Genomic DNA, 14356 nt, shown 5'->3' with positions numbered 1-14356 from the left:
AACCGTAGGTCCTAAAATCAAAATTTCTTTTCACCTGGATTCCTTGGGTCACGACGCATCTCCCCATATAGGCCACGCCCATTTGCGTCAGGATAGATTTTTTGATATTGATTTATTAGTGCATTAAATTTCCCCATCCACTTTAATGGGACTTGCAAAAACTCCCATTCAAGTATTTTTTTCTCGGAAACCGTAAAGGCTACAGTTACAAAACTTGGAGGGGAGGTTAATAGTTTTTTGAAAAATTATTAAGAAAATAATCACACCAGTCGGCCACATGGTGGCGCTATAACAGCCCCCTTTACCTTTTGGCCTATAACTCTTGAACCGTAGGTCGTAAAATCAAAATTTCTTTTTCCCTGGATTCCTTGGGTCATTACGCAACTTTCCATATAGTTGCGTCTGGATAGATTTTCCGCCATTTTGAATTTTCTTCCAAATACACTTTTAGCTCGTCCTCCCACATATTTTGCCCAAATTTCACACAAATCGGTACACATGATCTCTGGGCCCAACTCAACAAATTCCCAAAAGCATTTCCACTTTGACCCATAGGGGCGCCACAAATGCGCAAAATATAACCGTTTGATGCAAAAACATTATTTTGGGGTGGATCCATCCTCTCAAAATGAAACGCAAGCGATCTCATGAGAGACGTGACGATGTAATTGGCGCAGCCTCCGACGGTATTCCTCCCGGCGTATTCCTCGAGTCCCGGTGGCCGCGACCCGCGACCCGCGTCAGCGCAACCACACTCTGCAATTTCCCCGGAATTGCGACGCGTCTAGTTCTTCTTTTTTTTTAACGGAACCCGAGGCTCGGCCCGGCCAGACTCATTAGCATAGATTTTGGGCCCGACCTGAAAACGTCGGTTTGGGTTCGGGCAGAATTTCAGAACTCTTGTAGATACTTCATAGGGTTGTTCTATGTAGTTTTATTTTATTTTATATGTGTATAGGTTCTACTAAGGTTGTTCTTTGTAGTTTATTTCATATTATGTGTGTGTAGGTTTTACTAGGGTTGTTCTATGTAGAGGTTCTCAAAGTGAGGTCCAGGGTTACTTGAGGGGGTTCCAAATGGACCCTTACAGGTATGTAACTCTGAGAGTGTACACATGGAACCAAATGGACCCTTACAGGTCTGTAACTCTGAGAGTGTACACATGGAACCAAATGGACCCTTACAGGTCTGTAACTCTGAGAGTGTACAAATGGAACCAAATGGACCCTTACAAGTCTGTAACTTTGAGAGTGTATGAATGGAACCAAATGGACCTGTGTTCACTCTTAGAGTTATGGTGGTCCTTGACATTAAAAGAGTTATAGAACCACAGGTATTATAATTATATATCAGACATAAAGTCCACATACCAGCTCTGACAGTGGGATTTAAAAAACGTTTCCGGAAACGTTTCCATCAAATGTGATGGAACCGTTTCCTGGTTCCTCCATGATGTTGGAACCTACGCTCTGTAAATAAAGTTTGTTGTGATTTGAACGACAGCCCCATCAAGACGGTGATGCCCAACCCTCACGTCAGCTCCGTCAACGTGGTTAAGATGACCGCCATCTCTCTGGCTCCCAGCGGGAGCTCCCAGCTAAGGCCCGCCTCCACCTCCGACGAGGCCACGCCCCAGTCCCCCATGCTGAGGACCGGTACCTCCGGCCACGCCCTGTCCTCCCACCACCACCCGCACCACCACCACCACGACGCCAGCGACGCTAACGAGAAGGGGGGAGGGGCCAAAGAGGACAGGTAAGACTGATTATCTCACATAATCCATCATTATTTCGTATTATTTTTGGCATAATCGTTGTTCATATGGATGTATTAATATGTTTAAAACATTTTCAAACATTTTAAAAGATAATGGAAATATCAGATCCCAGATCGAACATTTATAGAGGATATGCGTGTGACATCATCATCAAACCCGGAAGTTATGCAGGAATGCCTACTGAGTGTCAAAAAAATACTTTCTGGCCTTGACAGCCCATGCCTCCAAACAGAAAAGTCATATCTGATTGCATTAAACAACATTAAACAATGTTAAACTCACTTTGCATGTTGCTTTGCCACTCGATTTGCCACTCGATGTGCCATTCACTTTAAGCATGCGCATATCTTCTATAGCATTATTAAATTATGGCCTATTTTGGTCATAGAGACACGCAATAAAAGTGTGCACTGTAGCTTCCTTTTGCACATTTATTTTTGTCAACCCACTCAGGTTGTACCAAACTTATGAAGTTTTATTTAGTCTCTTCAGTTTTGTTGTTTGAAGTTCAGCACCTGCCTTTAAATGGAAAATGGCCTCTTTTTTGCCATATCTGCCCCGTGTAGTTTTACTTTAAAGGGCAAGAGCACTTTGGTAGAGGTTTGGGTTGTGTAGTTACTGTTTGTTTTTTAAATAAAAATGTCAACTTCCTTTTGATTTTACTATTTGAAGATCCGGATCCACGGATCCAGTCCGGGTTTTCTTCCTAATAAAAATGGCAAAATCAACATTTTTATGGAGAAAAAAAACCCCAAACAGTGCTGGGTTTGGTGATGTTCTATATTGTCTGAATCAACTTAGTTTGTGTTCGTTTACGTGCTAAAAGAGTGACTTTGAGATATGTTTTACCGTACAATGTAAGTCAACAAGCAGCATATTTTTAATTATCAATTTCTAATCAGTGGAGCAATTACGTTTCTTGTCCACCTTTGGAGTTCCATCATGATAAGGTAACTAACTACGCAACCCAACCCTCTACTAAAGTGGTCTTGCCCTTATTTTGGGCAGGAATCCCTATTTGTAACTATACCTTTCAGGACGGGAACCCCTTTCGGGGTTCCTGTTGCTATGTACAGTATATAGCAACATACATAAGTTGTAATTTTTTTGGTAAAGTTTTTCATAAAACTTAGGTCATGATTTAGAAGGCATTTTTAGAATGGGCCTCAGGTCTAAATGGACCTGAGGCCCATTTAGACCCCCACAATGAAACCGTCAATAATTAGTATGACAGTGAATGTAAACGTATTGAAATGCTTTGCTTTGTGACAGGATGACAAAGTTCCGTGCTGCCAGCGAGCCCACCTTCCTGGTGAAGTTCCCCTCCAGGATGAAAGCAGACTCCTCCTCCCCTCAGGACGGCGACAACACGTTGTACCTGACCGTGGACAATCACCACGTCAACAACGGCAGGGCCACGCCCTCAGGGACCCCCAGGGACCCCTGTTCGGACGCCAAGAGCCCCAGGAAGCGCGGCGGCAGCACGGGCTCGGCGGCGGAGCCCCACGTCATCCCCGTGAAGCGGGTGTTCATCTCCCAGCAGCCTCTGGCTCTCCTCGACAATCCCGCCGCCAAGGCGGCAGCGGCCGCCGCGGTGAAGAGGTCCCCCCGCCCGGGGACCCCCGGCCGGCCGGACAGCGCCCCCTGCAAAGTGACGGTGAAGCACGCCCCCCTGCTGGGCCCCACGCACATCCTGGCGCTGTCCGACTCGCCCGTCACTCACACGGAGGTCAAGCCCCCCGAGGAGCGGCCCCCCGCCAGCACTGACCCCAGCACTGCCACCAGCGGGCTACAACAGCAGATGAGCGGACCCCCGCTGAGTGGAGCCCAGCTCAGCGGACCCCCGGTGAGTGGGCCCCAGCTCAGCGGACCCCCGCTGAGTGGACCCCCTCTCGGCGGACCCCCTCTGAGCGGACCCCCTCTCAGCGGACCCCCTCTTAGCGGAGCCCCTCGCGCCGCCTTACCAGCCAACTCAGGAGCACACGAGGCCTCCGTCATGACGGACCTAAAGGTACGGCCGGCCCCGTCGCCATCATTCATCAGAATGACTGAGGGTGCGTTCGGAAATGCAGCACTGAGCGCACTGGCCAATACAAACTAATAGAAATACAGCACTGAGTGCACTGGCCAATACAAACTAATAGAAATACAGCACTGAGTGCACTGGCCAATACAAACTAATAGAAATACAGCACTGAGTGCACTGGCCAATACAAACTAATAGAAATACAGCACTGAGCGCACTGGCCAATACAAACTAATAGGCGAAAGAGATAAATGTATTTTTATGAATCTGATAGCGTTAGTCCGGACGGGACATTTTTTTAGATCACGTGATTTCCGGGTGTAATTCTTCTTCAGGAGACCTAGAATGACTCAAATGAAAATTAGATTTTTTTTATAAATCCTGTAATACTAAACGAAACCATCTTCATTTTTATTGTGATCATGTGATTTCTGGGTGTACTCTTCATCATCATCATAATCATTCACAGGCTGCGGAAGAGCGCCCTCTATCGTAAGACCACTGAAAACACCACGTGACGAGAAATCTCGTCATTGGCGGTCAATGAGTTGATGATCTGTTTACCGATCTATTAAGACATTAAGACCTGAAACCGATTCTACAAATAATAATAATAACTAGAAAATGTGCTCCTCGGAGCACAGGTCTCCGCCAGTACTGTTCCTGATTAATCCTGTCTTACCTCACTTCAAAAGATATAAATGATCTTTTGAAGTGACACACCTATTTATAGGACTCTATTTCATCATGCGTCTCACTAGCCAATCAAAGCACACCCTTTCAACATATTGTCACGTTTCACGTGAAGCTTGACCAATGGTAGCTTGGTGGACACACGGAAGGACGAGAACGAAAACATAGTCTCCTGGCGGAGACAACAAAAACTAGCACCTTTCATGACATGAAATGCAGCTCAAAGTGCTTTACAGAGCAAGAATATTATTACAGTTATTTAACTTATTTAACTCATTGAGTGCCATTAACGTGTTTCACATGTTTTACCGCTATTTTGTTGTGATCATGTGATTTCTGGGTGTGCTCTTCATCATCATCACAATCATTCACAGGCTGCTCTTTTACCGCTATGGTGCAACGTTAATGATCTGTTTACCCTGTTTCTAATGTAAACAGAGCACAATGTGGGAGGAGAGCCAGGCCTTCAGCCAGCAGACCCCAGCAGAACGGAAGCAGGCCCAGGACGTGTCCTCGGCCTCGGTCCAGCTCAGCCTGGCCCAGGACATGGTGGACTTCTCCGGCGGGCCTCAGCCCAGCATGGACTACTTTCCCTTCAATGACGACGACATGACCCAGGACAGCATCGTGGAGGAGCTGGTGCAGATGGAGGAGCAGATGAAGCTCAAGGCATGGATTCAACGTTCTCACATTTCACTCGTTTATTTTTAACGTTAAAAGAGTATTAGAATGGATCAAACTATAGCAATAGAATACATGTTCACATTTCAGTCATTTATTTTAAGATTAAAAGAGTATTAGAATGGATCAAACTATAGTAATAGAATAAATGTTCACATTTCACTCATTTATTTTAAGAATCCTAACACGTTGTAAGGTCATGCGTGTTGTTACTGCGTGTGTCCACCAGGGTCTGCAGCCTCTGTTCAGCAGCTGTGTGGACAACATGTCCCTCGGGGGCCAGAGCGCCGCGGGCCAAGGCTCCATGCTCAACGCCCACCAGGCGGGCGGTGGCCCCTCCTCCTTCTACCACTCCGCCCACAGCAGCACTACCCCGGTGCAGACCCCCACCCCGACCCCCACCCCCACCCCCACGCCCACCCCCACCTCTGAGATGACCACGCCGGGGGGCCACGGCGGCCTGACCAGGGAGAGCCCGTGCTCCCTCCGGGGCGTGGCCCCCCTCACGCCGGTGGAGGGGGCCATGGGGGGGCGCCACACGCCCATCGGCACCCCGCTGTCCAACTGCAGCAGCAGCGTGCCCCCCAGCCCGGTGGAGTGCAGGAACCCCTTCGCCTTCACGCCCATCAACTCCAGCATGACGGGGGGCTACCACGACGCCAGCATCGTGTCCAGCAGCCCCGTCAAGCCCATGCAGAGGCCCATGGCCACCCACCCTGACAAGGTACGTTACAATGTTGTATTACATATATGTATATATATATATATATGTTATATTACATACATATATACATGTATACATCGTTACAGTCTCCATAATAATCGAAAAATATTCGCCAGGGCTGTCTGATCATGGTCAGTTTCTGGCATCCCTAATATATATATATATTATAACAAGCCCATGCAGCGGCCCATGGCCACTCACCCCGACAAGGCTAGTTACCATTTAAAGGGATAGTTCACCCCAAAAAAAGAAAATTGCTATGCATTAGTCACCCCATGGTATTATTTTATTGTTTTTGTCTCATTCCTAAGACAATAATTTGATGACCAGCGGACCGGTAGGCTGCGGTTCCGGTAGGAGACACAAAGGAGACTCTTTGTGTGTCCTACCGGAACCGCTGCAGGTCATCAAATTATTGGCTTAGGAATGTGACAAGAACAAAAACACATCCATGAATTCAAGTCTCCATGGGGTGACTAATCCATAGAAAGAAAGTCATTTTGGGGGTGAACTATCCCTTTAAGTAATTTTTAGCAGACGCTCTTTTTCCAGAGCCACTTAACCCTTAAACTGCCAGGGGTTTTCTAAAACAGTTTGCATCCGGGAAAACTTGGAATTCCCGGCCGCCTTATCGCGGACCAGTGGTACCGATGGTTGAGAACTCCTGGTCTAAACAACATGCTATGTAAATAACATTGTGTATATTATAAACTATAGGATAGCAGCTAAACAACATGCAATGTACATAACATTGTGTGCATTGTGTACGTGGTTCAGGCCAAGCTGGAGTGGATAACCAACCGCTACAACAGCAGCGGTAGCGGCGGGGGGGTCGGCGGTCCGCTGGGCGGTGGGGGTCCGCTGTCCAACCACAGCATCGGCATCCTGCCCAGCTACCAGGACCTGGTGGACGACCAGTTCCGCAAGCCGCACGCCTTCGCCATCCCCGGACAGTCCTTCCAGGTGAACTGCACCTTATAGTTTACCGCACCTTGTGTTTACTGTTTACTGCACCTTAAGTGTACTTCACCTTATTATGTTTATTGCACCTTTTGTGTAATTCTGCAACTTATGTTTACTGCACCTTATGTTTTACTGCACCTTATGTTTACTGCACCTTATGTTTACTGTATGTGTAGCCTGATTATCAGACTGAAGCTGCGTGGAGCTTCAGTCTGAAATTGGCTCTATTGTCGGGGATTACAAGGGGGAGGGGATTAGAAATGCCCTAAACCAATCCTAAGGGATCCCCACGCCCACCTCCGCCTCTCATTGGACAACGCTTTTTGTACCGGAGAAGTCCTAGTCCCATATCTATGGTATGGAACCAGGCTACCGTATGTGGGTATTCTGCACCTTATGTATACAAGGGCATTAACGACTTCAGATTTTTGCAATTCCACTTTCTGTCAGTAAAAGTCGATGTCCCGTCAACACGTCGTTTGATGACGTCATCACATTGACAACGTCAAACAGATAGCATCAGTGTCATACAATTACAATGTAGGCATTTAGCAGACGCCTCAGAGCGATTTTACAGTAAACAAGGAGAACACAAGGTAATACATCAAATGCATAGAAATATATCATCTAGGATCATAAGTAAACCAAGAATATATAATCAGACTGTACATTGAAACTATACTATTGGATGCCACATCTACAAATGAACCTGGCATCTGTCTACATAACATGATATCTAAGTTGCATTTTAACCTTTGCATAAGCTTGCAACGTCGTCAAGGCTAGGGCAAAGGGCTAAGTTAATATTGTGTTATTTTTATTCTCAAATATAGTTGGATCTTTAAAATACATGTTTGTCTAGTACGGGTAGAAACATCACAGCATTTCATATTTTTCAATTCAAGCCTCAACTTTGTTTACTTTTTGCAGTAACTACAACATTAGATAATATCAACATAAATTGATATTTAAAGGACCATACTGCTGTGATTGCATGTTTCGCCCATTGACAATAATGTTGTAAAGTATACAGAGCTAAACATGCAAAACACCTTTACTCCTTTTACTGTGGTGTACATTTAAGGGTTAAATTAATAATGTTCTTCATTTGGACCAATAGTTGACCAGTAGTTCATATTGTGATTTGTTTTATATTTTTTGAGTTAATCGTTCAACCCTAATAATAATAAAAATCATGGCCAGAAGGCACCAAATGGCACCATTTTATGCAAAGATTTCCGGACTCGTCATTACTGGACACCAGCAGCCACGTCTTCCACCTGTATAATACTAATAGTAATACTAATCATAATAATAACAACACCTGTGATGTGGTCGTCAGGCTCAGTCCAGACAGGACGCTCACTTCGGCCTCCTGACGCCCATCTCTCCGGTGGCGGGCGTGGTCACGCCCACCAAACAGGAAAGCTTCGCCGTGCCGGCGCCGCTGGACCTCAAGGCCGCCGCCTCGTCCTCGGCCGGCCCCTCCGTCACCTTCAGGTGTCGCAGCGTGAGCCCCGCCGTCCGGCAGAGGAACTTCAGCGGGAACACGGGCACCGGCGGGCCCCAGACCTCCGCCACCTCCTCCACCTTCTCCTCCACCTTCTCCTCCTCCACCAGGTAGGCCTGTCACAATTATTACATCCATCGTCTAATCGCAATTATTTGAGATAATCACAATTATTTTTGCATAATCGTTTCCATGTTCATACATTTTCAAATATGTGACCATATTTCACTGGGAGACAGTCATCTAGCATTTTTTCATTTTCTTTTTTTCATGTCATATGAAAGCAGGGAATCATAGCAAAATAATGTTATATTCAGGCCTGGAATTTCGTCATTTTAGGGGCAAGGCCACTTGGCCTTTGGTGTTGTAATTTTTTGGAGGGCACAAAGGCCAAATGCCAGGGCAGGAAGGCCATCCAAAAAAAAAAGTGTTTAAGTCCCCGGAAATAATGCATTTAACTTGAAGGTTAAGGATGATTGTATTTTAATATATTATAAGAATTGTATAACTATCTGTGAAATATAACCCATTTATTTCACAAAATAATGTGTTGGCAAATGACCAATATTTAGTTATATAGGTCTCAATATGTCACAGTCAGCCCTGGACTTCACTGACTGAAGTAGGGGTCACATTAATCACATTAGATTCACAGAATAATTAGGGGTCTTCAACCTTTTCAGGCCAGGGACCCCCAAACTGATGGGGTGATGGAGCAGGGACCCCCTACCTCGTAGGGTAGGGGGTAGGCTACTATATATATCATATATTTATGTATAAAATTGTGTTTTATATAAATAAACATGAAAAAATTGCCTGCTCCTACGCACAGGTTGACCCAGTAGGTGTGCAAAAGGACCTTTCTCAGGGGTGTCAATTGGGTATGGCAAGGCATGGCAGGTGCCATACCTTGGCTCCAGAAAAAAAAATCATGAATAGTAGCCTAATGCAGGTGTAAGACCAGACCATTGTGTTTGCATTGTGTTATAGGTATAATGCATAGTTTCTATGCATTTCAGGGGTTTTGGGGGGGTTGAACCCCTAAAAAAAGGATAGATGTCCCTTATTTTAATCTCTGGGAGTTGGCAACCCTAACCTTGCCATACCTTAGCTTTTGCTGAACTGACATCACTGATCTTTCTCTACAAAATATGTATAAACATACCATGTTATTGTGCATTCATTACTAAGCTATTAAAATATGTCATGTTATGTTTAAAGACAAATTTACATTTTTGAAAAAAAAAGAAGAAAAAAATGTTTAAAGTTTTTAAAAACATGTTTTTTTTTAATCAAACAACAATTTTGCGGACCCCCTGCAGTACCTTCGCGGACCCCCTAGGGCTCGCGGACCCCCTGCAGTACCTTCGCGGACCCCCTAGGGGTCGTGGACCCCCTGTTGAAGACCTCTGAGAGATTTTATGTATTTTCCCCACAAGTTATTTTCATTCAAATGAAATGTGATTGAACTTGCACTAATAATGACTTTAGTTGATTTTCTCTCTCTTTAAAATATAGTATTTCTTAATTATTAATAATTACAACTTGTAGATTGGCTATTTTCATGATTTTAAATTGTTTTTAAATAATAATAAAAAAGGAACATACAAGATTTCCACCTGAAAGCCATAATATATAGCCAATATATGGTTCTGTATATTAGTCAGTTTTTGCAGATTTCATTCTAATTGGCTACTGTGCCTGCATATGAATTTCATGGCCCTGGGTAGGTCACCCTGGCTTGGCGGAGATATGCCCTGTTGCGCACAAGCTCCGCACACTGCAGCAGCAGGTGAAAGCAATCACTTAAACAAGGGCTGTGTTGCGCACCAAAAAACGGACTAAAACTGTCACATTCTGCTGAAATAAACTTCCCAATTAGAACATTGTTGACAAACGAACAGATATCATGGATGTGGTTTGCAAAAGGATTTATTTCTTGTCCATCAGAGCGGTGAGGTCACTCTTTTGTATGATATTGATAGCCTACACTTTTAATTTGTTTGCAGTTATTCTGTTGCTTGCTTTATATTAAGACTGATAATTTGGGGATTTTGCTGTATTTTATTAGATGTATTCATCTATATTTTGCTGTTGAAAAAGACATCGGGGCACATCGGTCTGTAGGACTACAGAATCCTCTCTCTCTCTCTCTCTCTCTCTCTCTCTCAGGCTAGAAATCAAACCTACCATTGATTAGTTCTGGCTGCGTTAGATTTATCTCCTGTTTGTCCCGGTAATGCTTTTGTGTCCATTACACTGTGTTGCGGGATTCTGAAGGTTCATAGGAGGCTTAAAATCAAACCTACCTACCACTGTGCATGTTGTAGCTGCGCAGCTCAACCAAAGGGACTGGTGACAAACGTATTGACAAGAAAATCGCGCAGAGGAAAAACTGTGAAATCAGGTGCTGGGCGCAGCTGGGGCACCACGGCCACTGTGGCCGTCAAGGCATGTCATTATTCGAGGGGCACACGGCCAATGAGAGGGGCAACGACGGCCATGGCCGCCGTGAAATTCCTGCCCTGGTTATATTGGTTAATAAGATTGAGTCAATAGTTTTGAAACTACAGCTTATAGAACTGAAGTCAAGTTCAAACTCCTTAGAGAAAACACCACTTGAATTAGCGGTTGCTAGCTCTAACCTTATATCTTGGCTCCATGTTTATGCATTTATTTCATATTTACATGTCGATTTAAGCTCTGATATTTATGTCAGACGTAAGAGTTTAACTGGGCTATTAACTCATTTTGGATTTTTCTAAAAAAAAAGGGCGCCAGCAAGATGACTGTCTCCCAGACAAAAACAGTCACAACATATATAAGACACAACATATATAAAAGCAAGAAATAGATGATCTACAAGCTTACCAGCTATTTCCACTATTTTTACATGTATAAAAATGATCCAAAATGTCTTGTATTTGATTATTTGTCATATCTGCCTTGAGCAATTTTTGATTATGAAGACTAAAAGGCAAACAGACATATTTTTTTGTTTTCATATGTTCCAATGTTCAACGGCCAAACACACAATTAAATCGTTAATCGCGATTATTTGAGTATCAATTCATTTCCAACCAGTGTTGATTTTGACAGCACATTTTGATTTAGTTTCAGTCATAGTCGTTTGAAAAAAAATCCATTTAGTTTTAGTCATATTTTAGTCACCTGAAATGTTTTAGTTTTTGTCTAGTTTTAGTCGACTAAATCTACAGTTAATTTAGTCGACTAAAATGTATTTGGGCGGTGCCTTGATGGCGTCGTAATGGCTGATTTTACACTTGGTTGCATGCTGAAAATAGCCGATCGCAACACGGCACGCTGCGCTTGAGCTTGTAGATATTTTCAGAGCGCAACACCCGAGCGCAACCAAACATAAAATCACTTGTTTTTTAGTTCTACTGGATCTCTTCTCCACTAATCCCTCCAAATTTTAATTGTTGACGAAATTGTCAGTATATTTAGTCTTAGTTTTAGTCATCATAGCTTAGTTTTCGTCAGTGAAAAAAGGTAGTCGACGAACAATTTTCGTCATAGTTTTAGTTGACGAAATCAACACTGGTCAACTTAAATGTGTAATCCTGACAGCCCTAACAACTTAAATGTGTAATCATGATTCCTGACAGCCCGACCACCAGGGCCGTGGTCTCGCCCTTCAACTCGCCCGTCACGTCCGAGGTGCTGAGCATCCTGTCGGGAGGAGGAGGAGGAGTGGGAGTGGCCGCCCAGGGGGGGCTGGGCACCATGGCCCAGCGCAGCCAATCGGTGCCTCTGAACGTCATGATGCAGAGCGAGATGCTGCCGGTGCCGCCGGGCCAGAGCAACGCCGCCAAGATCACCAACGTGCTGCTGAGCAAGATGGAGGCGGACGGGGACCAGGCGGTGTCTGTGCGGGGCCTGGGCGTCAACAACCTGCCCTCCAACTACACCGCCCGCATCAACCTCACACACATCCTGGAGACCACCGGCCAGCCGGGGGGCTTTGTGGGGGGAGGAGGGGGAGGAGGAGGAGGAGGAGGAGGAGGAGGTCAGCTGCAGACCGTAGGCTCCAGTCCCGTCAACGCCTACGAGCTCCAGCAGCATGGAGGATACCTGAGCGCCGGCGCCAGCGGGGAACAGGTGAGCTTCTACACGTCTATGACCTCAGAGGACAGAGTGTAAAAACCTTTATTATAACAATGATACACATTTATTAATCCTTTATTATAACAATGATACATGTATTAATCCTTTATTATAACAATGATACATTTATTAATCCTTTATTATAACAATGATACATTTATTAATCCTTTATTATAACAATGATACATTTATTAATCCTTTATTATAACAATGATACATTTATTAATCCTTTATTATAACAACTAGTCCGTACCCGTGGGGGGATATGCGCACATGATCTGGCAACCCCATTCATCCCATAGCTCGCGGGGCCATCCCACAGCTGGGCAGCCGTAACCATGGCGACATTCTTTTACATGAAAACGATAATGAACAGCTGACGTTTGGTGAAATCGAAAAACGGGCTTTGCTGTTCCTTGCACATGGTATTGGTCAATGGCTGTGTGCAGATTCAGATGTTTTTATGTCCGTCCGAGCACGGCCTCAACAGCTGCAACTGATTGCAACACAAAGATGCAACCAGTTACACTAATTCAATTCAACACAAACAAAAAAACATGCACACACACACACACGCTGAGCACATGTGCGTGCTTGTGCACACACACACACACACACACACACACACACACACACACACACACACACACACAGACCTGCGAGGCGCACCGTGCACACACACACACAAGCCAGCACTGCACTCGTGCGCGCACACACACACACACACACACGTGCGTAACATGCGGACCTGCGCGCCGTTACTCCAATCCGCACCAAACTTGCCACCAACACTGGTCAGGGGTCTGCCATCACAATAGCCACACCAGGGACCACGTGTGGCACCCAGGGGGCCCACCAGGGGCCCCTGGGTGGGCGCACCATTGCTCCGCCTCCTCTGTGTTCCTATTGACTCAGGCAGTGGCTCAGTAGACTGGAGGAGCCAGCCCTATCGAAGGTCTTGAAGGGCGGATCCAAAGCCTTGCGCTCGGTACCAGCGCCGCTTCCTATTGCTTCACCAATCTATGTCCCCGCCTTAGAGCGACGCCCCTCTGCTTCTTTTGAAACAAAACAAAAAAGGCATGGGTTTCCGACGCTAGTGGCTCAGGGGTATAGTGGAGTAGAGTGAACTGTGTCGAAGTGTCCTTGAGCAAGACTCTGAACCGCTAATTGCTCCCGATGAGCAGGTTGGTGCCTTGCATGGTTTCCTCCGCCATCGGTGTGTGAATGTGTGTGTGTGAATGTGTGTGTGAATGGGTGAATGTAATGCACAATCTATGTAAAGCGCTTTGGATAAAAGCGCAATATAAATGCACCATTTACCATTTGGCTGGGCATTAAACAGCCTTAACTCCAGTTCCCAACATGCTGAACTTACGATACACTGTACTTGCTCGGTGCACTTAGACGGCCAATAGGAAGGATCAGGCTGTAATTGCTTAAGTCCCGCCCCCTCTGTGTTGCTATTGTCTGGGCTTTAAACAGCCATAGCTCCAGTTCCCAGCATCAAAAACCTACTAAACTTCCTAGCTGCACTTACATGGCCAACAGGGACAGGCTGAAATTGCTTAAGCCCCACCCCTCTGTGTTCTTAATGGCTGGCCTTTAAACAGCCATAACTCCAGTTCCCAGCATGCTAGACATCCAAAACTTCCTAGGTGCACTTAGATGGCCAACAGGGACAGGCTGTAATTGCTTAAGCCCCGCCCCCTCTGTGTTTCTATTGGCTGGGCATTAAACAGCCATAACTCCAGTTCCCAGCATGCTAAACTTCCAAAACTTGCTAGGTGCACTTAGACAGCCATTAGGGACAAGCTGTTATTGCTTAAGCCCTGCCCCCTCTGTGTTCCTATTGGC

At 45.4% G+C, this 14356-nt stretch overlaps 1 protein-coding gene across 2 annotated transcripts in view; it reads left to right on the top strand.

The window, feature by feature from the left end:
- The window catches only part of rfx7b (regulatory factor X7b), a 35403-nt gene that overhangs the window by 19596 nt on the left and 1451 nt on the right, over window positions 1-14356 (top strand). For both annotated transcript variants that reach the window (XM_084059239.1, XM_084059238.1), the window contains exons 11-17: window positions 1504-1755; window positions 3050-3788; window positions 4935-5165; window positions 5407-5901; window positions 6679-6864; window positions 8207-8484; window positions 12004-12496. In XM_084059239.1, coding sequence (XP_083915365.1) covers window positions 1504-1755; window positions 3050-3788; window positions 4935-5165; window positions 5407-5901; window positions 6679-6864; window positions 8207-8484; window positions 12004-12496 — 2674 coding nt within the window. The remainder of the gene's footprint in view (window positions 1-1503; window positions 1756-3049; window positions 3789-4934; window positions 5166-5406; window positions 5902-6678; window positions 6865-8206; window positions 8485-12003; window positions 12497-14356) is intronic.

This window comes from Gymnoscopelus microlampas (genome assembly GCF_963454915.1).
Source record: "Gymnoscopelus microlampas genome assembly, chromosome: 6".
NCBI lineage: Eukaryota > Metazoa > Chordata > Actinopteri > Myctophiformes > Myctophidae > Gymnoscopelus > Gymnoscopelus microlampas.
This window is presented reverse-complemented; position numbering and strand designations above follow the sequence as displayed.